Source organism: Homarus americanus, unplaced genomic scaffold, assembly GCF_018991925.1.
Source record: "Homarus americanus isolate GMGI-L3 unplaced genomic scaffold, GMGI_Hamer_2.0 scaffold33026, whole genome shotgun sequence".
NCBI lineage: Eukaryota > Metazoa > Arthropoda > Malacostraca > Decapoda > Nephropidae > Homarus > Homarus americanus.
The window spans coordinates 157,127-182,379 of NW_024740653.1; the positions used below are offsets into that span (position 1 = coordinate 157,127).

The 25,253-nt window shown below is 42.1% G+C and overlaps 2 protein-coding genes across 5 annotated transcripts in view; one reads left to right on the plus strand and one right to left on the minus strand.

Annotated features, from left to right (window-relative positions):
• LOC121875486 overlaps positions 1-12,246 on the minus strand; it is a 44,727-nt gene extending 32,481 nt beyond the window's left edge. Inside the window, exon 1 of the transcript XR_006090613.1 lies at positions 12,004-12,246. The gene's annotated coding sequence lies outside the window, so the exon portion shown is untranslated. The remainder of the gene's footprint in view (positions 1-12,003) is intronic.
• Positions 12,247-14,309: 2,063 nt separating this feature from the next.
• Positions 14,310-25,253, plus strand: part of LOC121875490 — a 29,553-nt gene continuing 18,609 nt past the window's right edge. For 3 of the 4 annotated variants that reach the window (XM_042380054.1, XM_042380056.1, XM_042380057.1), the window contains exons 1-6: positions 14,310-14,553; positions 18,043-19,109; positions 19,294-19,530; positions 22,119-22,289; positions 22,408-22,511; positions 23,607-23,765. In XM_042380054.1, the coding sequence (XP_042235988.1) occupies positions 18,083-19,109; positions 19,294-19,530; positions 22,119-22,289; positions 22,408-22,511; positions 23,607-23,765 (1,698 nt within the window). In that variant the 5' untranslated portion in view covers positions 14,310-14,553; positions 18,043-18,082. The remainder of the gene's footprint in view (positions 14,554-18,042; positions 19,110-19,293; positions 19,531-22,118; positions 22,290-22,407; positions 22,512-23,606; positions 23,766-25,253) is intronic. The other variant, XM_042380055.1, reaches the window with a different exon arrangement.

The following is a 25,253-nucleotide window of genomic DNA, read 5'->3' on the forward strand; positions in this document are numbered from 1 at the left end:
GAAACGATGCAAGTCTACGGACTTGGCGCACCCTAATTAACTATGCAAGTCTGGACACACCCTCATTCGCTGTACGCTGTCACGATCGTTCAAACTCTCACAAGGGCACGAATGTGCCCGCGATCACTTGTATTTTCTCTATATACGAAGTTCTATCGTCTATATTTTTTTATATAAGGAGTTCTATTGCTTATATTTTGTTAAGTCTTGATGGACGATTATAAAGACTAACCTTACGTGCTGAAGTTGTCTGCCTGTGATAGAAACAATAATAATATGGTTTAACTCTAGAATATACACTGAAATAACATAAATCTTGATAAAAATAGTGTATATAAATGGTTGATGTGCATTTGATGGGGTGAGAGGGTCGAGGTAGAGTGCTTCCCGAGGCTTGTCCTCCTGGTGAAGTCAAATTATGAGGTTTTCTGAACGATGTGTAGTGACGCAAAATGACACCACAAATAACTTTTCTTTGTTTTTTAGCTGTCATCAGGTGTGTGTGTGTGTGTGTGTGTGTGTGTGTGTGTGTGTGTGTGTGTGTGTGTGTGTGTGTGTGTGTGTGTGTGTGTGTGTGTGTGTGTGTGTGCGGTGTTTGAAAACTTTACTTGTTGAATCAGAGAAGTATTGCATGAGAGAGGAAGGCACACCACGACCCACCCTCTCACCCCACCTCACCATCCACCACCCTCTCACCAGCCCCACCTCTCCTACCACGACCCACCCTCTCACGACCCTCTCACCACGACCACCCTCTCACCACCACCGACCCACCCTCTCACCACCACCGGCCCACCCTCTCCACCATCACCCGACCCACCCTCTCACCACCACCGACCCACCCTCTCACCACCACCGGCCCACCCTCTCACCACCACAGCCCACCCCTCTCACCACCACCACGACCCACCTCTCCACCACCGACCCACCTCTCCACCACCACACCCACCCTCTCACCACCACCACGACCCACCCTCTCACCACCCGACCCACCCTCTCACCACCACCGACCCACCCTCTCACCACAGCCCACCCTCTCACACCACCACGGCCCACCCTCTCACCACCAGCCCACCCTCTCACCACTATCACCACTATTGTATATATGTCTAGTAATTTTTTACTCCGTGGGCGGAAGAGTGAGCCCCCATCCAGCTGCAGTCAATAGTCATTTATTTTTTACCTTAATACAATACTGTGTGTGTGTGTGTGTGTGTGTGTGTTTTTCTCCGAGTCATGTAACCACACAACCCTCCCTCCTCCTACCACAGTCATCACACAACCCCTCCTGCCTAACACAGTCACCACATAACCTCCTCCTCCTACCACAGTCACCACACAACCCCCTTCCTCCTACCACAGTCACCACCTCGCTCCTTACCTCTGCTACACCACATCTCCCGTTATCTACACAACCACTAATACTCCGACCATTACCCACACTACACTCTTATAACCACCTACTACTACTACTACTACTACTAATAATAATAATAATAATAATAATAATAATAATAATAATAATAATAATAATAATAATAATAATAATAATAATAATAATAAAAAAAAATTTTTAACGTGGCCTCCAGCCTCCCCAATACACCTTCCCCACCATTTTATTACCTTTATATTAAATATCCTAATACATAGTAGCTACCCTGTCTGTGTTGTTAGTTGGGCGCAGATCTATGAGGCATTCAGTGACTGTAGCCTCATAGTCAATATCTGCAGCAGTTGTCGGAGTAGGGGCAAGCTCTCGTTCCTGAGGCAGAGCAAGCCGACCGAAGGAGAGACAGTCGACATCAGGCTGTGACATAACTTCTGGGCTGCTGCTTCTGTTCGGAGATCACCTCCACGCGAGTCTGGCGTAGAAACATCTTGCACTTGGTCCCATCCACAAGAGGTTGTGAACACTAGAGGAGTGAAGCTGCCTTGATCAACGTTCTGAATTCTCTCCCATAGCCCTTTTATCTTGGTTCTCGTTCTCCTGCATCGAGAGCTAGGTTACGGTGACATGGCTATGGGATCAAAAATCCTGATGTCGAAAAGCTCGCTGTCCCCCGTCCAGAATCTCTTCGAGCTTTAGCGTCAACACAGGCTTAGTTGGTTTGTGTTTGAAGTCCTGTGTTGGAAGATCTCACCGTCCAAAGGAAGGAGGGTCGGTTGACATACTACTACTACTATTACTACTACTACTACTACTACTCACCTGTAAATGACACAGGTAAGCAGTAATACATCATCCGTTAACTAATTACCTGGCGTTATCAGCAGGCAGGAGGTGACAGAATGTGACGGTGAGAGTGTTGGAGTGGGGTGGGAGGGGGGGCGGGGAGTGTTGGAGGGCGTGGGGGAGTGTTGGAGGCGTAGGAGTTGGAGGTGTGAAGTGTTGGAGGCGTGGGGAGTGTTGGAGTAGAGTGTTGGAGGTGAGGGTGTTGGAGGCGGGAGTGTTGGAGAGTGTTGGAGGGCGTGGGGTGTTGGAGGCGTGGAGGTGTTGGAGGGTGTGGGGGTGGAGGGTTGGAGGGTGTGGGGGAGTGTTGGAGGGTGTGGGGTGGGTGTGGAGGGGGGGGGTGGGGGTTGGGGAGGTGAGGTTGGGGGTTGGGCGTGTGTGGGGGGGGGGTTGGAGGGCTGGAGGAGTGTTGGAGGGTGGGTAAGTGTTGGAGGGTGTAGTGGAGTGTTGGTGGGTGTGGGGGGGTGTGGAGGATGTGGGGAGTGTTGGAGGGTATGGTGTTGGAGGGTGTGGGGTAGTGTTGGGTGGGTGTTGGAGGGTGTGGTGTTGGGAGGGCGTGGGGGGTGTTGGGCGTGGGAGGTGTTGGAGGGTGTGGGGAGTGTTGGAGGGTGTGGGGGGTGTTGGTGGGTGTGGGGGTGGGTGTGGGGTAGTGTTGGAGGGTGTGGGGTAGTGTTGGAGGGTGTGGGTGAGTGTTGGAGGGCGTGGGGGAGTGTTGGAGGGCGTTTTGGAGGGTGTGTGTGAGTGTTGGAGGGCGTGGAAGAGTGTTGGAGGGTGTGGTACCGCTTCTTTCATTACTCTGAGGACAACTGAACACACAAATGAAGTGTTAAGACAGACAGAGAGAGAGAGAGAGAGAGTACAATCACCCACACACACAACGTTTAAGTATTACATTCATTCATTCATTCGTCTCGCCGCCCTCTAAGAGAACCACTACCCACTGTAAGGGGGAGTTGAGGAAGGGTGGAGGAGAAATGAGAGAGGAGGAAACTGAGGGAGAACGTGAGGAAGTGTTGGAGATGTGAGTTGGGTGAACGTGGTGGTGGGTGACGCTCAAAGAATTCTGAAGCGTATATAACACTACCGTTATTGTTATTCACACCTGTTGCTCCCGGCACCTGCCCTTACACACACACACCTGCTCCTTCACACACACCTGCTCTTACACACCACCACCGCCATCACGCTCAACAGTGCATAACTAGTAAGGGTAATCTAACCGTGTTGTTATTATGACTGTTATTATCCCAGACTCTTTGTTATGACACAGTTACTTATTTAAGGTGTATAATTATCGACACTCAGTTGGTATGAGAAGAAGGAGGACTGGTTGAAGAGGAGAAAACTGAGTTAACTGACTTCCTTGTCTAAACGTTCTTTGATAATTTTAATCACTGCCAACGAAAACATCCCGTATTACTGTACAATGAACAAAAATCAAAGCTTCCGCAGATATATTACGCTAAAAATTTAAATATATATGTGAGGTTAGTATTAATCTCCCCGTGGGTATGTAAATTTGCATTCAGGAAGTGTCAATTAGAATTTAAATAAAAGAAATATTCGTTGCTTCTCCCTCCTCTCCTCTCCGTTGCTGCCTGGCGTGGGTGTTCCCAGATACCGTATACAGTAATATTATTCATTCATATACTTGCACAATGTAGCTGAAACAAATTAATTGGTATAACTGGTTGTTCAATTATGATGTACTGTTATTTATCACTATAATGATTTATTTAATGATACAGTAATTATTATTTTTCTGCTAATAATGTAGTAGGGTGTTACTGGGTCGGCCATATGAACTTCCTTACTATTATTACCAGGATCATTATTGTAGTTTATAATTATCCTATATGTAAAAAATAATTAAAATACTTAGAATAACATAACATTAGACTAAATTTACTAAATGACTACAGAGCTTCATTAATATCAAGAATGTAACTTGACTACTATTTGCAACACAGTACCATTAACTAGTTGACCTACCGTAAAAAATTAAAAAATATCAACATGCAGAAATAGCTTTAAAATTATATTGAAATTATACCTGAACTATAATACTATACTACACAGATATTTGTTGACTTTTAGTAATACACCGAACTAAAGTGAACGCGTAACATAGTAATTTATTCCCCCCTTGTTAGTTAATTTTTACTTACCGATGTAACTATGACTTTATTTATTATTATAAAACCCTATACACTTCGACGACCTTTTGTATTCCTCTTCCGTTAAGTTATTGTCTGAATAGAAAGAGCAGCGGCGTCACACCCGGGTATCGATTCTAACCCCACATCAGGCGATCACCTTCAAGACGTGTACAGTAGTATTTGTTTCACACAGGTAAAGTAATGCATAAAAAAGGGAATTTGTTTCTAAATAATCGAATGAAATTTATGTATACTAATGAATTGTTTATTTTATTCAATCAATCAGACTGGCTTTAAAATTATCTTCAAATTACTGAAAATATGAATTGAATTATATTGGAAATTAAGTTATTCATTGTTTCTGTTCAAAAGTAAATACTATAGTGATGATTCAGTAATTCTTCAGATGGTTTTTATAGTAAAGAATACTTGTTTTAGGTTCGTGTCCAAGCTTGATGCAATAATTAAGGGTTGGGTCAAAATGGGGCACTTTTTATTAAGTTAAATATTGGGTTCACGTTCATCCGCCTCCCTCCCTTCCCCACTCATAATGGTTACCCCTCTCTCTCTCTCTCTCTCTCTCTCTCTCTCTCTCTCTCTCTCTCTCTCTCTCTCTCTCTCTGTCGCCTAACTGCTCTTGAGACGCTACAGTAAGTCAATAAGTTTTGTAGTTATGTAGGAACACTAAAGAGATGCGAGTTAAAGTCCATTTTGATTTGTATTAAAAAAAATTGGTAAAAATAGCTGAAGACTTATCGACGATCTGTAGAATGTGTTTTTTTTTTGTCTTCGTTGAATGACTTTGTTGCTGTGGACGTACGTGTGTGTGTGTGTGTGTACGTGTGTGTGTGTGTGTGTGTGTGTGTGGAGAGAGAAAGAGAGAGGGGGGGCAGGGGTAGTCAACACCTCTAACGAATCGTAATGTTGTTAATATGTATATTTTTTTTAAGTTCAGATGACAAGCAATTGAGATTTAGGACCAATGACACGCAATTAAACACACACACACACACACACACACACACCATAAAAATCATTATCGTGTTGACTGTGAACCCTGATATAACTTCTTAACATAGACCAATCTTCCACCGTCACTAATCTTTTTTAAACCTTACCGATAACCTAACCTAACCACGGGACAAAATCTCGGGAACAAAATATTTCACCATTTTATCCTTCAATTTTAATTCCCCGATACGTTACGTTGTGTTTTTGTGGTGGGATTTTGTTTTGGTCTGCTGTGAGTTGAGCCTCGATGCGTTGGCTTGGGTCGCGTCTGTCAATCACCCGTTAAGGCTAGGTACATAATCCTCACCTCACATTCATCCCTCCCTCATTAAGTGTGGATTATGAAAAACATCACTAATTAACGGACACGCCTCACTGTTTCCCGGAAGTGCTATATTGTTGGCGGGGGCGGGGGAGGGATTGTGGGAGGGGGACAAGGGGAGCATTCTTCACCCCCTCTCCCCTCCCCCCTTCTTTTCGTCCCAATCTCTTCAGAATTTATTGACGAAATACGATAAGGAATGTGATAATGATGACGGTGCTATCTGACCCTGTTGACTACAGATGTGATAATAAAGATAAGATTAAAACTCACTGTTAATATTGGTCTGTGCTGTCCAGGATGTGTAGGAAGTTGAGAATGATCGAAAGAAATGTTTAAGTTATGGTTCCAAGTCAGGAATGTTTAAGTTAGTAATGTTAGTAATGTGTAGGTTCCTCATGGGTTCTGGAAGGTGTAAGTGGGTGGCACAGTACTAAAGGCGGCGTGGCAGGGGCGGTACACTACCTTTAAGTTATAGACTGAATCTACACTAACCCACCGTCTCTCCCTCCCTCTCCCTCCATCTCCCTCTCCCTCCCTCTCCCTCCCTCCCTCTCCGTTTCTATTTATATCACCCGGTGACTGAATCAACCAATTCTTATTATATTCCATAGTTAGGTTACGATATGTGAATTAATAGCAGATAGTATGGTAACAGGCAGGATTCTTCTTATGACCAAAAGAACTGAGGAAGTATTTGTGAATTGTGATGCGTGTCAGGTGGCAGCTATGGATCACGTGTACCAACTTTCCTGACTAATATAGGAGATACGTAAGCTTGTTATTATTATCAACGTGAGTCGCTTTTCTTTTTTCTCTCCAATGTCGTTCTGGGGAAAACCTTAACCTGTAATTTTCCTGTAATCTTTGTTGGGTTGTATTTCACGCAGTTGGAAATAATATATTTTAGTGATGGATGCAAGACAAAACTTCTAAAGGCATGTGTGTGTCTCTCCTTCTCTACACACACACACACACACACACACTCTCCATCAACTGCTCTTAACATTATCGTCTTCATGACCCGTTACTCTTGAATGCCCTCCTAAACTCCTTCATTTATGCCCTCTTGAACTCTTTCAGTATTTTGAGTGAAAGTTTTTTGTTGGGATTTGTACTTTTGTTGTTTTGACGGAGAAACTTTGTAAAAAAAAACTGTAGGGTGGTGAACCAGGGGAAGCCACGCCCAGAAGACCAGCGGAGGAAGGTCTCATAATTAGATCGCTGACACCTGTTGCTGCAGCTCAAGACAGTCTGCACACACACACACACACACACACACACACACACACACTGCTTTAATATAACCCCTTATTGCGATTATATGACAAAATCCCACAAAACCGGGTCTTAGGAGTTGAAGAAACTTTTACAGGTAGGATTTTGTTCACTTTTTTTTAATACCCAGTCGTCTCCTGCCATACGTCCTACCGAGCGTCTCAACACAGGAGTATAACAGGGAAGCTTGCAGGTTTGACCCAGTGAAGTGGATTAAAGTTCCATTTTTAATATTAGGATGCACAGTATTGACAATTTGTAAACCAAAACAAGCGAGAGTAACCACATTTTATAAAAAGCCAAATTGTTACAGCTTGACATCTTAGTAATGGCACTGACAGTTGGGTCTTGAATTTGATATAGTGAGTAGCAAGCAATAAGGGTGGGTGGCGTCCTCAAACAAGCTAGTGAGGGTCGCGTGAGAGTGTCGGAATCCTGGAACATGTCAACACACATGACTTAAAGTGCCGTAACCCACAACACTCCACAACACATAGGGTATACACGAGCACACTAACACACAGGCTATACATACCCGTGTGTGAGAAAGTGGGCATAGATATGATAGAGAACACACACACACACACACACACACACACACACACACGGGGAAGAAGTATAAACACGCACACAGAATGGGATAGACACGCACATAGGTGGTACAAAACACGCACATGGGGTTGGATAAACACACAGGTGAAAGTATACAGACGGGGGTGGGGGGGGGTGTAGACTAATGAATAAAGGGAGAATGGTGGTAAGAAGTGAGAGAGAGAGAGAGAGGCCAGTACAAGGAAGAGGGGAGTTTTTTTGCTAGAGAGAACGCGAGAGAGAGAGAGAGCTATTTTCTCCTCTTCCCTCACTGTTGTCACCTCTATCCTCCTCACTAGGAACACCTGATGACTTCCACCTATCAACTTCTATTTGTTTATCGCTCCTAGTTCGAGTGTTTGAGCGGGAAATTCTCAGCTTGTAGATGTTGCCAGTTAGTTACCAAACAAAGCTGACCACAAAACTGCACCGAGACTACGAAATATCCTTACGAATCTGTGAGACGGTGAAAGATATCTTTATCTGCAGAACACATGACGTTAATTATATAGTTTTATCACAGCTCTGAGCTCACTTAATATTCCCGTCACCAAACAGACGCTGTCCACCTGGTCACTCACACCTTCACTGCTCCTCCTCGTTTATTCATTGTTAAACATAATATGAAAACAATATTAGTTTTTGTGTGTATTTTAGATTTGTGTTGAGTGAAAGCTGAATCGAAGGCTATAGCTTAACGAGTTCCTTACCGCACCTGCCCTGTCCATGGAGGGTAATAACGTCATGCCAGTGGAATGTTTCACTCTCACGCCTCTCCCAGTCTCCTCATTTATCTTTCACACACTTTCCTAACTTCTCACAAATTCTCCTAGGCTCTCCTCACCTCTCACGTTCTCTCCCCAACACCTCACTTTATCCCGTAACCTCTTACACACCATCCTCGCCTTTCTCCCACCACTGACACACTACACCACCACCACCTACACACTGTGACTACACCACCTACACACTACACCACCACCTACACCACCACCTACACCACCACCTACACACTACACCACCACCTACACACTACACCACCACCTACACACTACACCACCACCTACACACTTTTTGATGTTAAAAGCAAACATTATGATGCCACGTCATGGTAAGGCAGGGAAGTGGTGGAGTGAGGGAGATGATGGTGGAGTGAGGGAGATGGTGGTGGAGTGAGGGAGATGGTGATGGAGTGAGGGAGATGGTGGTGGAGTGAGGGAGATGGTAATGGAGTGAGGGAGATGGTAATGGAGTGAGGGAGATGGTAATGGAGTGAGGGAGATGGTGGTGGAGTGAGGGAGATGGTGGTGGAGTAAGGGAGTAGTATTAAGCCCAGACAAACTCACATTATAATTGGTTAAGTTAAGTTTTGTTCCCCGCATCACCAGCTAGTTCGTCTATCAGTATACACAAGTGCCGCGCGACCAACACAGGTGTGGCAGTCCCCCCTGAAGGTGAGGGAGGTGGAGGTATTGCTGGTGATGATGCAAGCTGTGTGACGAGGAGAACCATTGAACCAGTCATGTTTTTTCCTTGCCCTTAGTAACCCTGGTAGTGGTGGTAGGAAGGGGTGGTGGTGGTGGGAAGGGGTGGTGGTGGTGATGATGGTGGTAGGAAGCGGTGGTGGTGGTGATGATGGTGGTGGTGGTAGTGGTGGTGGTAGGAAAGAGTGGTGATGGTGGTGGTGGTAGGAAGGAGTGGTGGTGGTGGTAGGAAGAGTGGTGGTGGTGGGTGGTGGAGGAGTGAATTGGTGGTGGTGGTGGTGGTGGTGAGGTGGTGGTGGTGGTTGGTGGTGGTAGGAAGGAGTGGTGGTGGGTGGTGGTGGAAGGTGGTGGTGGTGGTGGTGGTAGGAGGAGGGTGGTGGTGGTGGTAGGAAGGGTGGTGGTGGTGGTGGTGAGGGGAGTGGTGGTGGTGGTGGTGGGAAGGAGTGGTGGTGGTGGTGGTGGTGGTAGGAAGAGTGGTGGTGGTGGTGGTGGTGGTGGTGGTAGGGAGTGGTGGTGGTGGTGGTAGGAAGGAGTGGTGGTGGTAGTAGGAAGGAGTGGTGGTATCGTTGTTGTTAAGGTAGTAGTACTAGTAGTAACAGTAATAGTAGTATAAGTAGTAACAATAGTAATAATAGCAACAAAATAATAGTAGTAATAGAAACTAGTAATATCCTTAGTAGCCGTAGTAGTAGTAGTAGTAGTTGCAGGTGTGGCTATTGGGAAAGGCTGGAGGCCATTTAAAAAAAAGTAACTAGTAGTGGTAGTAGTAGTAGTGGTGGTCGTAGTAGTGTAGTAGTGGTGGTCGTAGTAGTGGTAGTCGTAGTAGTGGTGGTCGTAGTAGTAGTATTAGTGGTGGTCGTAGTGCATCCCTAATATATAAATAGTACCGTCACACACACACACACACACACACACTTAAGTAAATACATTCTTTATATGTAGTTTCATCCAGGATTTGTTAATATGTATGTTTTAAGTAGTTTCATACATTAACTGTTGTATGACTCGGTGTTATCATCTTACCATCACGAGTTGTAGAGTGTTGGACATGTCTTATGGCGGTTACCTATCACCAGGGTGTTAGGCCAGTGACGAGCCCTCTCTCCCTCCCCTCCCTTCTTTCCTTCTTTCCTTCCTTCCTCCCTTCCTTCCATCCCTTCCTTCCATCCTCCTTCCCCTCCTCCCCCTCCCTCCCATCCTTCCCTCGCTTCCATCCCTCCCTCCTCCTCCCTTCTCCCTTCCCCTCCCCTTCCTCCCTCCTCCCTTCCACTCCTCCTTCACCCCCTCCCTCCTTCATCCCTCCCTCCTTCCCTCCCTCCCTTCCACTCCCTCCTCCTCCTCCATCCCTTCCCTCCTCCCTTCCTCCTCCCTCCTTCCCCCTCCCTCCTTTCCTTCCATCCCTCCTCCTTCCTCCCCCCTATCCCTCCCTTCCATCCGTCCTCCTTCCTTCCCTCCTCCTTCCCCTCCTCCCTTCCCATCCCTCCCTCCTTCCCTCCCTCCCTTCCTCCCCTCCCTCCCCCTCCCCCATGCCCCCCTCCCTCCCTCCCTCCCTTCCATCCCTTCCACCCCTCCTTCCCCTCCCTTCCTCCCTTCCATCCGTCCCTCCCTTCCCCCTCCCTCCCTCCCTCCCTCCCCTCCCTCCCTTCCATCCCTTCCACCCTCCCTTCCATCCCTTCCTCCCTCCCTCCTCCCTCCCTTCCACCCCCTCCCTCCCTCATCCCTTCCCTCCTTCCATCCGTCCCTCCTTCCTTCCCTCCCTCCTCCTCCTTCCTCCTCCTTCTCCCTCCTCCCTCCCTTCCATCCCCATCCCTTCCCTCCCCTCCCCTCCCTTCCTCCCTCCCCTCCCTTCCTCCTCCTCCCTCCTCCTCCCTCCCCTTCCACCTTCCCTCCTTCCTTCCATCCTCCCTTCCCTCCCTCCCTCCCTACCCTCCTCCCTTCCATCCCTTTCCCTTCCACCTCCTCCCTCCCCTTCTACCCCCTCCCCCCTTCCATCCCTCTCCCCTCCTCCTTCCTCCCTCCTTCCATCCCTCCCTCCCCCCTCCCTTCCCTTCCTCCCTCCCTCCCTCCCTCCCTCCCTCCTCCCTTACCTCTGTACTTCATCACACCAAGACTATAAATTTCTTGTTTTATTTCCAGTGTGTTTCATATGTCCGTCATATACCTACACGGGGTGAAGTACTAACCACTCAGGGAGGCGCCGGTAAGGGTTAATATTACACCAACACTAGCCTGCGTCCTCACCATCTCCCCCCTCCCCTTTATTCTGTGGGTGTACTGGAAAAAGAAACTAGAAGTCATATAAGGCAAGACACTTAACAGCCCCCAAGAATGAGCCGCAAGGGAGTACTCTACTCCAGTCGTCGCTGTGGTATGTAGAGATTCTGTGATTTAACAACTTCAAGTACTATTAGTGTCACCCAAGGCAAGGAGAATTTTCAAAGCGTTCTTACAAGATGCAGTAGGACACCGTGTACGTACACCACCGGGTTCCCAGTGCATATAAGCCACTTTTCATCCCCTTGAATATCGACGCGCATTAAATTTATCAGGAGCGGCTGGTCGGCAGGGCTGAGGTTGTGGACACTTAGCGCGCCTCCCATGCCAAGATCGTGTTGAGGCCTAATAATGTCTTATTTTATTTAACTTGGTGAATGTCGCAACAATTGTTCATACTGGAAGGTTAAGGGAAAGAAGAATGATTTTTTTTCTAAGTAGATCACAAACTCGTTAATGACGTTTGTGTATAATATGTTGAAAATTTTGACAGATAAGCGACGGAGCTGATCTGTTTTGGCGCGTTTTCCAGCAGACGATCGATGTGGCACTGTTCCCGCGCTTTCAAAACTATTTCTAATCCTTACTTCAGTACAGGTGATTAACATGAACCATCAGGCCAGAGAAAAGTCGACGAAATAAGTCATAACTTACCTTCACGTTGACAATTCGTCTAAATATCCCAGAGTGTAAGTGAGTGGGCCACACTACTGAACACGCAGCAGAGATACTGACTTTCGCGCACACACACCACGAAGCACACAGTCCATGGGCCCGCGGCCACTGGGCGGGAGCTGCTCCTAGCCGCGCATGCGCTCTCCTTCCCGCTACACCCTCCCCCCTCTCACAAGCAGGAGAGATTTTACGAGTGAAAGAGAGAGAGCGAGAGAGAGAGAGAGCGAGAGAGAGAGAAAGCGAGAGAGAGAGAGAGAGAGAGAGAGCAAATGATAGGAACGCTACACTGCGGCGCTCAGGGACAGTAAATGTATAGTGACGTAAAACTGCTGATTGACCAAGATTACGTTGTGTCCTAAACAAGAGAAATCATTAAATATTAAACAAGTTTGACTCCTCAACATTTGAAATGATAAATTCCTTGACAGTAAATTATGGGCCGTGGTTGGGAGTTATAGGTGTGTGTGTTTAGGTTAGGCTTGGGTGTTTAAATATTAGGTGAAATAAACTGGGATGTGTGTGTGTGTGTGATGCATGTAGACCTCCATATAATAATAATAATGAATTTCTTCTTCTATTACGATGATAATTAACTTAACTCCACAATAAACAAACAACTTGGTCCCGTGAACGATGACAGCGGGTCGTCTGGTGTTGACCATTGGTACAGCCTATCACCACCTTCACTTCAGCTGATTGTACTAATTATTACTGTTATAGTATTTGTTTTATTAATATTACACTATTATGAATATTATATGCTATTACTATTATTATTATTATTATTATTGTTGTTTTTATTATTAGTAGTAGTAGATCTACCATAGACAATACTAGTACATTACCACTGTTTATACAATCACTTGTTCTAGTACCATAACTACTATTATTACTAACACTATTAATGTCACTATTACTTTATTATTAATTCTACTGTTATTATTTATTCAGATTTATGTGTACTTCTGCCCTTTACCGCGCTAATTGTCCCCATTACTGTTGATTAGTCTATAGTTAACTGGTTATTACTGTTTAGTATTACCTGTTAGATATTCATGATCAGTGTTCTCAGCATTCCTGAAACATGACCAGGACATAGTGGTGAGTTGGTTAGGTTAGGTTTTTCTCTTATATGGAGGTGAAGTAACAGATCTAACTAGAGTTGTAAAGTGCGTGAGTCGTTAAAGGCGGCGTTTACCTCTCACTGTTGCGTGTTGTAACAGTCTCCGGTGATCGCCACCCAACTCCCAACCAAACACAGTTGAAGGAGGACGTTCACAATATCTAGCGGGAGAGTTGAGGTACACAAAGCCTCACTACTAGACTCCCTGTTGTGGCACCAGACGAACTGGCTGTGAGGATCGCCCCAGGGCAACAGAGAGCGGTGGGGGTAAAGCGCCCTCGGTTCAGGGGGACAGTCACTCACCTCAACGCCCCCCAAAGGACCCATCGTGGACAAGAATGCCCTAGACTTGCTTCACAGAGCACCAAATGACCTAGAGAGAGAGCGCGTCTGCAGACAGTGAGTACTTCTCTCACTGGGGAATTTCTCCTGGCCATCCCAAATTCCTCCTGAGGCTCTCGTTTCGACCCCGTGTTGGAAGAGCCTTCTTGCGGCACCTCTACACTGTTCACAGCTGTATCTGCCGCACGACAACAAATGGACTGACCAATACGGCAGCCATGCCCTCGTCTGTGGAAAATCCGAGGTTGACACGCGAGGCACAGCAATGTAGATGACGTCATCAAGAAGATTGATAACTAGAGGCTGCCTGGCGTCCAGACAGAATCACACTGACCCCCTGGAAAGACGGTAAGCTTCCTTCCGCCTTGTGGCCCACTTACCTTCACAAAGAGTAGCAATCTTTAGGAAAAAACAGAAGAAAGGAACAACACCAACTCTGGCCTTCAGTATTGCTTTATCCCAAGAGGGTCAAGAGACTATGGGAGCAGATAAATCACTGTACTCTGTAGGTGCTCGTGATCCATGTATATGCTGATTACATGAAAGCCCTTGGGAACTTCGTTTATTCTTCTTTCCTTGTGGTTACCAGCAGATACCTAGATCACGCGCACCTACTGTGATTTACTTGCATATATATATATATATATATATATATATATATATATATATATATATATATATATATATATATGTATATATATATATATACACTATATATATATAAAAGCTATTAAGTTACATAAATAATTATGGAAAGGTTATATTAATAGTGGTTTGTGTAAAGGTGTTGAACATATTGGCCGGACTGGTGAGTGGGACACACGCGTCGCCATGGTGACCGACGGCAGCGTCAGTATGGCCTCAATACAACTCTTGTTGGCTCAGGGAATGTATCAAATAATTGTATTTTAAAGTGAGCGGTAGGAATAATTATTTCTTAAGACTACGATAATAATAGCTAGTCACTGAAAAATGTCATGAAACTGTACAAAAGTTTTACAATGGTACATGTTAATAACGCACAAAAGGTGAATCACAAGTCCAGCCTCACCACCCCACCAAAGGTAAGTTATTAGTATTAATTTATTATCTACAAGTATAAACTAAAGAAGTAATGCAATTATTTAGGAGTTACTTGACCCACCAACACGTCATGGTTGGTGAGGTAATAGGGATGTATTATAATGATTTGTCATAATTTAATTTTTTTACCCAAGAAAAATATAGGAAACACGATAAACACATTGATATAAACAAATATAGACAAATATAGACAAATATTTAATCAAACTCATACAAGATTGATTCAGCTGTACCTAGTCACTACAGTTATATACGAACAATGGTAAAGACATCATATGACTTGACATTAACAAAGACTCATACAGTACAAGCATAGCATACATATATAAACCATTACTAAGGATAACACATAAAGTATTATTAATATTTATTTACATTGTGTTTCTTGTAATTCTATTGACCTATACTGTGTAGGTGTCACCCCACAGGTGTGATCGTCTGTTTCATATGATTATTTTCATCTTCGTTAAATGATAAGGTTAAGTTAGGTTATGTTACGTTAGGTTAGGTTAGGTTATGTTACGTTAAATCGCATTAAACAGACGATCGTCCAAGTGGGATGTGACCTGCGTGCAGCTAACCTTGAGCTGTCACTCGTATATCTCTTCATCCCTTATATGAAGCTTTAGTGGAATCACTGTAGAATCGTCCAAAAAAGTTGTTATAAAGCTTATTTCCACCGAAATGTTCGTGGGTTTGGGATGACTGTATACGTACTAACAATAATGGTACTATCCGTACTTGGTCCACCCTTAGCACCAACGTGAGGAAATTTTTCCATAGAAGGTAAAAGTTCATAACTCAAGACACTGACAAAAGTGCACGAGGAAAATAACTTTTAATATTATTTTAATATTATTTATGTCTTGGAGGTGATGCAGGTAACTTCTCCGTGTCTGCTGTGATTGTTTCTGTTCCAACAGTTTCATGGAATTTATATTTTTCTTTTAGAAGAATAAAATATAAAGTAAATGGTATTTTAGTTTAAGTTGGGTTAGGTTAGGTTGTTTTGGTTCATTTTATGAACAATAAATTATAGTATATCGGCACTCGGCTCTTTAAGGAGCAGATACTGCTACAGTATATTGTATTCTATAAATATTCATTCATAAAATGAACCAATCTAACCTAACCTAACCTAAAATACTTGTACGACAGTTATCAGTTTTATTCCTTTAAAAGGGGGAAATTTTTTAAAGGAAACTTTGAAGGCTATGTCACGTTTTCACTAAACTGCTAACATTCCCAGAGTCTCCTCATGTTGGTGCTAAGGCTGAACCATAGTCATCTTGTGTTGCTAAGGCTGAACCACAGTCATCTTGTGGTGCTAAGGCTGGACCATAGTCATCTTGTGTTGCTAAGGTCATGGTATATGTCAGGTTAAGTGAAGGGGCACCATTTGTGTGGAAAAGCCAAACAGTTTCACCAGAATTTTGGTATACTGTGCAGTACTACATGCTTAATACTGTGTACCATAATGTGTTATTGTGATGTACTCTACTGTAGTGGCAATAAGCACATACTGTATTTATCATCTCTTGTCTCATCAAAAACCCTCATTATCAGGATATTGTACAGTATTTATATTTCATTTATATATCCTTGCATTTATTTGTCTATATTTATACTGTGCAGTATTTCATTATGTATACAACAGTTGCCCAGAGGTGCAGTATAGTGTTCCACTATACTGCACCTCTGGGCAACTGGTTTTTTTTTTCGGGATTAACCCGCCAGGACACAAGTCAGTGACCCACATCAGGGCCTGGGGGTGAAAACATAATACTCCTGTAATAATAATATTAATATTAAAGGACCATGAATAAATACACAAAAAGAGGAAAAAAAGGATCAATAGTGAGAAACAGTATATAGTGTATGTTGTGTTGTGTTGTCAGAGTAAGAGAATCAATTGAGACCCTACAGTTGTGTGTAAATGAGGCAGAAAGTCAGATCAGCAACCTGGGACTTGGTCACATATGGCAGCAGGGTCTACCATTAGACAACACATTATGCTTCCAATATCTTCCCAGGCGGTAGTACCTCCTTGTTTGGTGGCCGACTACTACCTGCAAATATATATCATTTAAAAGTTGTTGTTTTTTTTAACACAATTCTGGCTGAGCACTGCTCAAAAGAAGATAATGTTCTGTAACCCACACACTGCTTGGTCCCAAGGTGTTCAGGGTGTTGAGCTTTGACTGTACAGTATCAACATAAATCCTGACTCAGAAATTAAAAACTGAGCTACAGTACACCTGTACGTATGTCATCTACAGTCTCGTTCAAGATTCTTCGAACGCTGCTGGAGACAGCTGGCAACTCGAGGCCGTTTGTTTACTGTAGTACGTACTATAATATAATACGAAACGACAAAGCCCAACCATTAATTGAGCAACGGGGAACTAAGTAACCGATCACCGATAACCTTTTATATTCATTCATAATTTTTACTATGTACTATAGTAAACAAAGGCCCTCGATTTGCCAGCAGTGTTCGAAGAATCTTGAAGGAGACTGTACAAGATCAATTAAAGTGCTTTAAATGATAAAGTTGATTTAAGTACGGTAAGTTTTACTAACTTCAGTTGGCATTCACAGTACTGTACTGTACAGTATTTCCTGAACCCAGGTGAACTTTTGTACTAGGAGTTGTCTAACAGGTTCACCCTTGTCTCCCAGACACACTGTTAACATGTTATGTAATGATACACCTGCTGCTTCGTGTCCCCCTTCACCAATACTCTAGTACAGTACACTACAGTAATGTAGATGGTGGGACCTTACATTAATTGTTCCAATACAAGAGCAATACAGTACAGTACAGTACTGAACTGTATTATAAATTATATCTCAAACTCTGTGGTCAGAGTACTGTTTACAGGCGGTCCCCAAGTTACAGTACGGTGCATAGTACTGTACTCTTCACATCTGCTCCGACCTACGAGCGTTTGCTCATACCGTACTATATTTACTTTGTTGTTTAACATCACTTTATTTACAGTGTTTACTTTTTGTTATGTATGGGATATTGTTGTTTTAACCAAACCTATCTTACGGAATTAACACTGTTAGGAACTTAACTCATTCATAACTCGAGGACTGATTGTACATTAATAGTTCTGGCTATGGTGACATTATCTAATATTCATTTTATTTACAGTTTTATTATAGATAACAAATTATTTTTTTTATTACACAACAGAATTGTGATATTTTTGTAATGATTTCTTTAAATTCTTTGTCAAAATTTAGTGTTTATTGTTATTTTTTTTATTCAGTGGGTGTACAGTATTGTGTACTACTGTACTTACTGGAATTGAATACCTATACGTACAGTGCAGTATGTCTAACATCATGTACATTAATAACTGTTGTGTGAAAAGGTTTACATGTAACTGATTATACTGTGCCATATTTAATGATTGAATTATTAACTGTGTGTAGTGACATAATATTAGTGTCTGCAGTTCATATGTTTCAGGTTTAAAATAAAAGTGCCAAGTAAAAATGATGGAAGATGTGAACGCTGAATGTAAAAAGTTCTGTATAGAGTGGGCCAACTTCCACAAAGTGACTCGGGTATTGGTGAAAGCAATACGGAGGATACACCACGGAGTGCGGGCAGAACACGCACAGCTCAAGGGAACTATAAAGACTTCGGGTTTAAAATCAAAGGTGTTGGCTAGACATGAAACTGCTTTTAAGAAAGTTATTTTGGGTCTTAGAGATTATGCAGCTAACTTTTTGGAAATGGAAGAACAGTACCGACAACTCTTAAAATCTCGTAGTAAGTTCTGTAAGATTCAGTTTGCTAGAGTGGGGGAAAGACGTAGCCAAGTGGAGGTTCAGAGAGACACAATATTGTTTTCTATCGAAAGTTTAATAAAAGCTCAGTTGAAAATTATAGCAGGAAATTTTAGTGAGAAGTCTAAAGTACTATCAGAAGCTGGTATTTTTGAAGTCATAGCAGCATACAATGAAATACTTGTCAAATTAAAGAATATCATACCTAAGAAAGAAGAAGAATTTGAAGATGAAGAGGAAGAACTCGATAGTGATTCCTTGTACAGAACTCTGATGCCTGATAACTTAGTTCCTCCACTGTCTTGCTTAAAACAAATGACAGCCTCAAAGATTCTTCAGACTATAGGGAGAGAGAGAGCACCTCATGTGACTAATTGCATTGCTGATACTCTAATGCTAGAATTTAAAATGCCAGTTGAAAATGGGACAGTATTGCCATGGAAACCATTAAATTATAGAAGTGGTAAATCTGGTTTGGTCACGGGAGATATATTTGAAGATGCAATTGCTAAGGAAGAAGATGAAAATAAGATAAACCAGCAAAAATTAGACTTAGCTCTAAGAATGGAGTTTGGAGAAGACTTTCCTGGGACAGATTATCTGCCAGCCAATGAAGCCGGGGATGTCACTAGCCCAGTGTGCTGTTCCAAAGTTGACTCTCTGATTAAAGCTAACTCAGAGCTGCTGAACTTACTCGTTGAGAAGTTTACAAAGACAACAGGAGTTCTCAGTAAGTCATAGATGTAATGTATTTTCCTCTGATTAACTCTATTTATTACTGTTGAATTTCGTTTAATGACAACATTGTATTGTACCTCAGATATCGATGTTTGGAATACTGTACATATTTGATTGATAACCAAACAAAGAATGAAGTAAAGATTCTGATCGTGATTTTCAATATAATATTACAGTCAAAGGCATGGTGAAGCACGGCAAATCTGGTGAGAAACGTTTAAGCAAAGCTGCAAGAACCCGAATTGAAACTTACTATGTGGAGAGAGTTTGGGGTGAAGGTTCAGAGTTTGTAGAGGAACTGGTGCTGTGGGTTCCTCCCCCAGCCAGACCACCACCCTTCCCACCCCCAGCACTTCTCACTCCTCTCAAGATCTTTCAAGTACTCACTATCTTCCAGCAGTATTGTAATAAAGGTAAGTGAAGGTACTATACTGTACTGTGCTGTACTCCTTTGGTAAGATTACTGTAACATTTTTAATCAGCATAGTTAATATATTTCATTAACTGGCACCTCCCATCCCCCCCCCATGCTGAATAAGAAAGCTGATTATAATAGATATACTGTACTGTACTGTAGGTGGATGGTTACAGTATAGATAGATAGATATATACATAGTGAAGTGATACTTGTATAAAAATAAATTGTGTTTAGGAGATAAGGTACAGTACAGTACTGTACTGTGTAGGGTAGGTCAGTGTAAGTATGATTTGTTTTTTATGGGGAATAACCCAATAACCCACCCGACAAAGGTCATCGACCCACGATGGGGCCGGGGGGGGGGGAGAAATAGAATAGAAAGAAATTAAAAATAGAAAAGGAAAAGGTTGTGTTAATCTACACCACGAAGATGCTGGAAAACTGACTTTTTAAAGTGAGACAGATTGTATGAGTATGAAAACACAGAAGAAGGCAGAGCATTCCACAGTTTGGCGAGTTATTCTAGTAACCAACATCCACAGAGAAATGGTGGGCACCGCGGGCAAGACGTGTGTAACGAGCCCACGGCCTCGCCGGCGGCACACATTATGGTACATCCTGCACATGAATCACCATAGGCCTAACTGGAAGTGTACATTAAGCGAAGACCAGAATGTATGCTACACTACACTGCAGTAACTTAAGATTTTATGACAGCCTGAAAAGTGTGTATACAGTATTGAGAGGCTTAATTCCAATGACTATTAACTTAAGAGTGAATTTGTGGGTGACTAGGATTGGTGGGTTGAATATATACCTGGGGTATACCGGTAGACTAAATTATCAGAACTCAGCAGTAAAAAGTTATCAGGAATGTTTATCAGGGGAGCCTCCCATGATAAACATTCGTGTGTAACATCTGTTGGTTCAAAAAGGCTCTTTCTTCTACTGTTTCATTGTTTAAGCATCAAATGTTTCAAAGTCACGTTGTGGCTGAGAGCAGGAGAGAACTTTTGTCCATGACTGTCTAGACATTGTATGATCAACTGCTGTGTGATTGGTTAAAGCTTCAAATTATGACAGGATTCTCAAATTCAACCAGCAAGTGCCATGTACAAGTATATACTCTCAATGGTGATAATAATAAGTAATAGTTATTCAGTTAAATTTTCATACAGGTTTACAGCTGGATAAGCTTGTACAGGTACCGTATATAAACTCTGCAGTTATACAGTTCTGCATGAATATAGACTACGTAGGTACAGTATATGGTGTACATAGGCCGTGAGAGTATACAGTTTCCTGTGTGCCGAGACAATGCAAGTAATGTATACGAGGGTCCTTTGCTTAGGCTTACACTTGGCCTCTAACAACAATTGTATGTGTACAGGAGTAACAGTGAAAGTTTTGAGGTAAACTCCACAAGCATTACAGTTAATGATATAGAAGATCACTCTTCTCTTACTCTAGTTTTATCTGTTATGTATTCTTTAATTTAGCTTTGAATTGTTTAATACCATTACTGATTTTGATGTGGTCGGGTAACTTGTTCCAGTTCAAAATAGCTGTGAAGCAGAAAAGTGTTTTTCACTTGACCTCGTACACCAGGTACCATAAAATTGTGTTCACTCCCTCTAGGGCCCTGCCGTTTCATATCTCTAATCCTTATAAAGTTTATTGTTATATACTCTGGGCACAGTCCACTGAAAATCCTGTGAGCATGATTCACCCTCAGCTGCTTCACACTGTCCACCACACTTACATGTCCAGCAATTGAAGGACTTCATGACTAATGTGATCTCTTGCTTTCATGTCAAGAATGAACCTCACCACCACCATGTTCTGGACAGTTTGTAACTTGGATTTTAGCTTCTGTGTTCGGGCAGAGTACCAGGATGAGCAGGAATAGTCCAAGCAAAGGGACTTTCTGTCATCAACTGAGAAGCATTTAGCATTTATATAGAGAAATTATGTTCTTGTATTATTATAATTTTTTTTTTTTACAATATTATCTATGATTAATTCACCAGATAAACAAGAGTCAAGACTTGGTCCAAGATATTTCAACGGGGTTCCTGTAGAGATGGTTCATTCCCATATTTTACTGTACAGTGCAATGGATTTGTTTTATTTTTTATCCAAATAATATTGCTTCTGTCTTTCCAAGATGCAAGGATAACTTGTAGTCTGTGAGCCATTGTTTGCATGACTCCATTTCAGATGATAACCAAGTTACTGTGAATGGTGATTCAGTATTCCTATGTTGCTCTTGAATAAGTTCTGTCAACATAACTCCCCACTAATTATGTGTGCACAGTTATAATATACATTTATTTTACTTCTGCCATTGTTTCCAGTCATATCAGTAAGTTTTGTATCCACGAACCTCCTGAATAGCACTGATCCTCCTTTGGTTGTGCCTTAGTGCTTCCTATATTTTTTTAAGGGAACTATCTACTTTGGTTTCAAGTTTTATATCCATCGTAAAGATTCTATTGCCCTGTGAAATGCACCAATATATTTACAATTGTTTCAGAATAAGTAAGTTGTTTGTATGTGAGGTTAAATGATTTATTTTTTCAGCTTTAATCCCCGAGTCCTGTTATACAAGTTGTGAAGGTGTTGTTGATGAGTGTCGACACCTAGCCACGACTTCATTTGTAGACCGGGGTTTAGTACGCGGTATTGGCGCGTATGCCACCTCCTCTCCTCGGCCTTACAAGTTACCCGATGGAAATTTCTCCACTGTAGGCGGTAAGAGGCTCAAGATGTTCGTAACTTGCAAGAAACTTAACATTACAGTTCAGTGGTAAAATTTTCATCACCAAAAGTCATTATCTTATATGTATATTTTTCTTAACTTTATTCACAGGTGATGGCATTGGAGATGTTGTTCAGTTATTAGTCTGGGAAATCAATGAGATAGAACGAGCTGAGGTGGAGAAGGAACCTAAGGACTGGCCAGTGGGTGATGAGGTAAGTGATAATACTGTACATAACTGTATAGATATTTTGTGATAGAAATTTTTATTTGTGGCCGAAAAGTGTGGAAAGAAAATTTATTATACTGTTTTGAGGTTTTTTCTTTGTCCATAAATGAGTTACCTAACTGTCTCTGAAAACATATAAAAATGTATTTGGTTGTGTGTTCATACTCTTCTGTAGTATAGCCTCTCATTAATTTTATCCACACACACACACACACACACACACACACACACACACACACACACACTTACACACTCACACTGATTAAGCTTTACAATTTAACTGGTGTTTTAGCTCAAATAGGTTAAATTTTTATTTTCATTACTAAATGGAAATAAATTAATACGGGGCAAAATTTGCTTTTGTTTTATTTGAGACATTATTTACTGTCATAAACAAATCGAAAGTATACTGCAGCTGTTTGTTAATTAGGTTACCTGTACAATATATGTAAATTAGGTTAGGCTAGTAATGATGTTATTCACATACAGTATATAGTAGTTTGCAATAAAAAATGCTGACAACGTGATGTAAGTGCCTGGAGTCAAGAGATTACATACTCGCATAGTTTTAAATGCCCCTTTCCACAGATGGGGCCATCATGTTTTAAAAGATTTGATTCATGATTCAATTGAGTAAAACGAATTAATTCCAATATCATAAGTTAGTTTTACTGGCACATTTCCCCGTCGAGCGCTGTAGTGGGGTGTCCTTCATGACTCAAATTTTGTTAAAGGTCTGGTCATCAACATAAAGACACTGTCAACCGAAAGGGACATCTAAAGCTGTGGGGGATAGACTTTCACTTCATATATTCCCTTACTGTTGTAACATGTGTCTTACTGTGGTGTTCTCATTCCATAACAAGACATCAAGATATCCATTTTGATTATCTCTGCTGCTCTACACAACTTATTATCATGGCTTGTGCCTCCCTCACCTCATTCTTGGAAGTTTTCCCTTCTCTCTCTCTCTCTCTCTTTGATCCTACACTTCTAAATTGCTCACTTTTTGTTCTTTAATCAAGAGATAGGGCTGATCCTCCATTTCTGAATTACTTACTTTATGTATTTTATTCATAAGGTAGGGCTGCTTCTTAGGCTAGGAGGAGCTGTTAGTTCGATGTTGTGTTGGCTGCAGCTCCGTGCCACACACCTCCTACACACGTGGAACACAGCACCATTCTACCTCCTCACTCAGGCTGACCTACCCAGAATTATTGAAGAACTCAAGCTGCTAAGAGTAAGTTGATTGTGATGTTGGTAATTGAACCTTTAGCACATAAACCATAAGAGGTTAATTGTTGACACTGCCATTGGATTGGTTCACAAGTGATGGGAATGAATGGCTTATTAAACACCTGATAGTTAATTATAATCTAATATTTGGCTTGGGAAAGTCACACACACTACATCTGCATGTTGAAGATTGAGGAACTCTTTTATACGAGTGGCTGTACTTTCCTTTCCCTAGTCAAGACCACTAAGTGCAAGGTAAAGCCTGAAACTTAGACCATTTGAAATTTTAGCATTTAATGATTACCTGAGGATTAGCCCCCTAGGTAATGTTGGGTTAATTGAACATCAGGTACTGTATCTATCAAAGATTGATCAAAATTTTCCAGGAGCATTTGGCAAAATTACGAACCAAGATGGATCGGCAATTGCCCCAAAATGCTGATCTTCAGAAGCACAGCTGGGTAAGAAATCCCTTTGGTTTAGACGTCAGTAAAATTGAGTACTGTATAATGTTGATGAATTCCAGAAAGAACTCATTGATGTTCAAGGAAATTGAGAGTTATAGGAGAAATTTGTTTAACTTTTATTGTCATGGTTTTGGGGACAGCTGCTGGGTAAACCTGTTCTGTCTTGCGAGGCAAAGAAAACCCTGCTTCATTTTCCAATTACTTACCGATATGAAGCAGGGATCTCTTTTCTAGTAGTCATCAAGACTAGAGCAAGGTCTTGTCTTGACCCTCAGCATCACCTGCGCTGTACTCTTGACCATCAGTGTACTGTACAACCCAATATAAATGAGCTGACCAAGAAACTACAGCATCTGGGTAACCATAGATCTTCAAAGGATATTTAATGCCTTCTTAGGTTTCATTAAGTTCTGTTTTGGTGTTAAAATATATATTACTTTTGTATGGGAACAAATGTGCTTTATCCATGCATCAATGTGCTTATTATAAGTTGTATAGAAAGCTGTATAATTTATTTCACTTATAATAACATTGAGTTTCTTCTAAATATACCACAGGTAATTAATTATGAAGAAATACATACCATTAAATATTAATCTGGACCTTGTAAATATGGTCTAGATATTAATTTGCAAATACTTGTACGGTGATATCTCCGTTAGCCGGAACAATTGGTGCAGAGCATTTCCGAGAATGAGAGATTTTTGGGTAACGAGACGACTCTCAAAGCTGGAAAAAAAATCCTTCATCCCCGGAATTTTCCGGGTAACGGAAAAATGTTCTCGGAAGTTCCAGATTTTGTCCATTGCATCATCTCTCGAACCTGGAAAAATGGCCCCCATTCCCGGAATTTTCCGGGTACCGGAAAAAATTTCTCTGAAATTCTGGAAAATGCGCCTGATTTTCATCTCTCAAACCTGGAAAAAAATTCCCCTTCCCCGGAATTTTCCATGTATCGAGAAAATTTTCTCAGAATTTTCCGGAAAATGTGCTCCTCGGAAAATCATTCCCAAAGCCGGAATTTT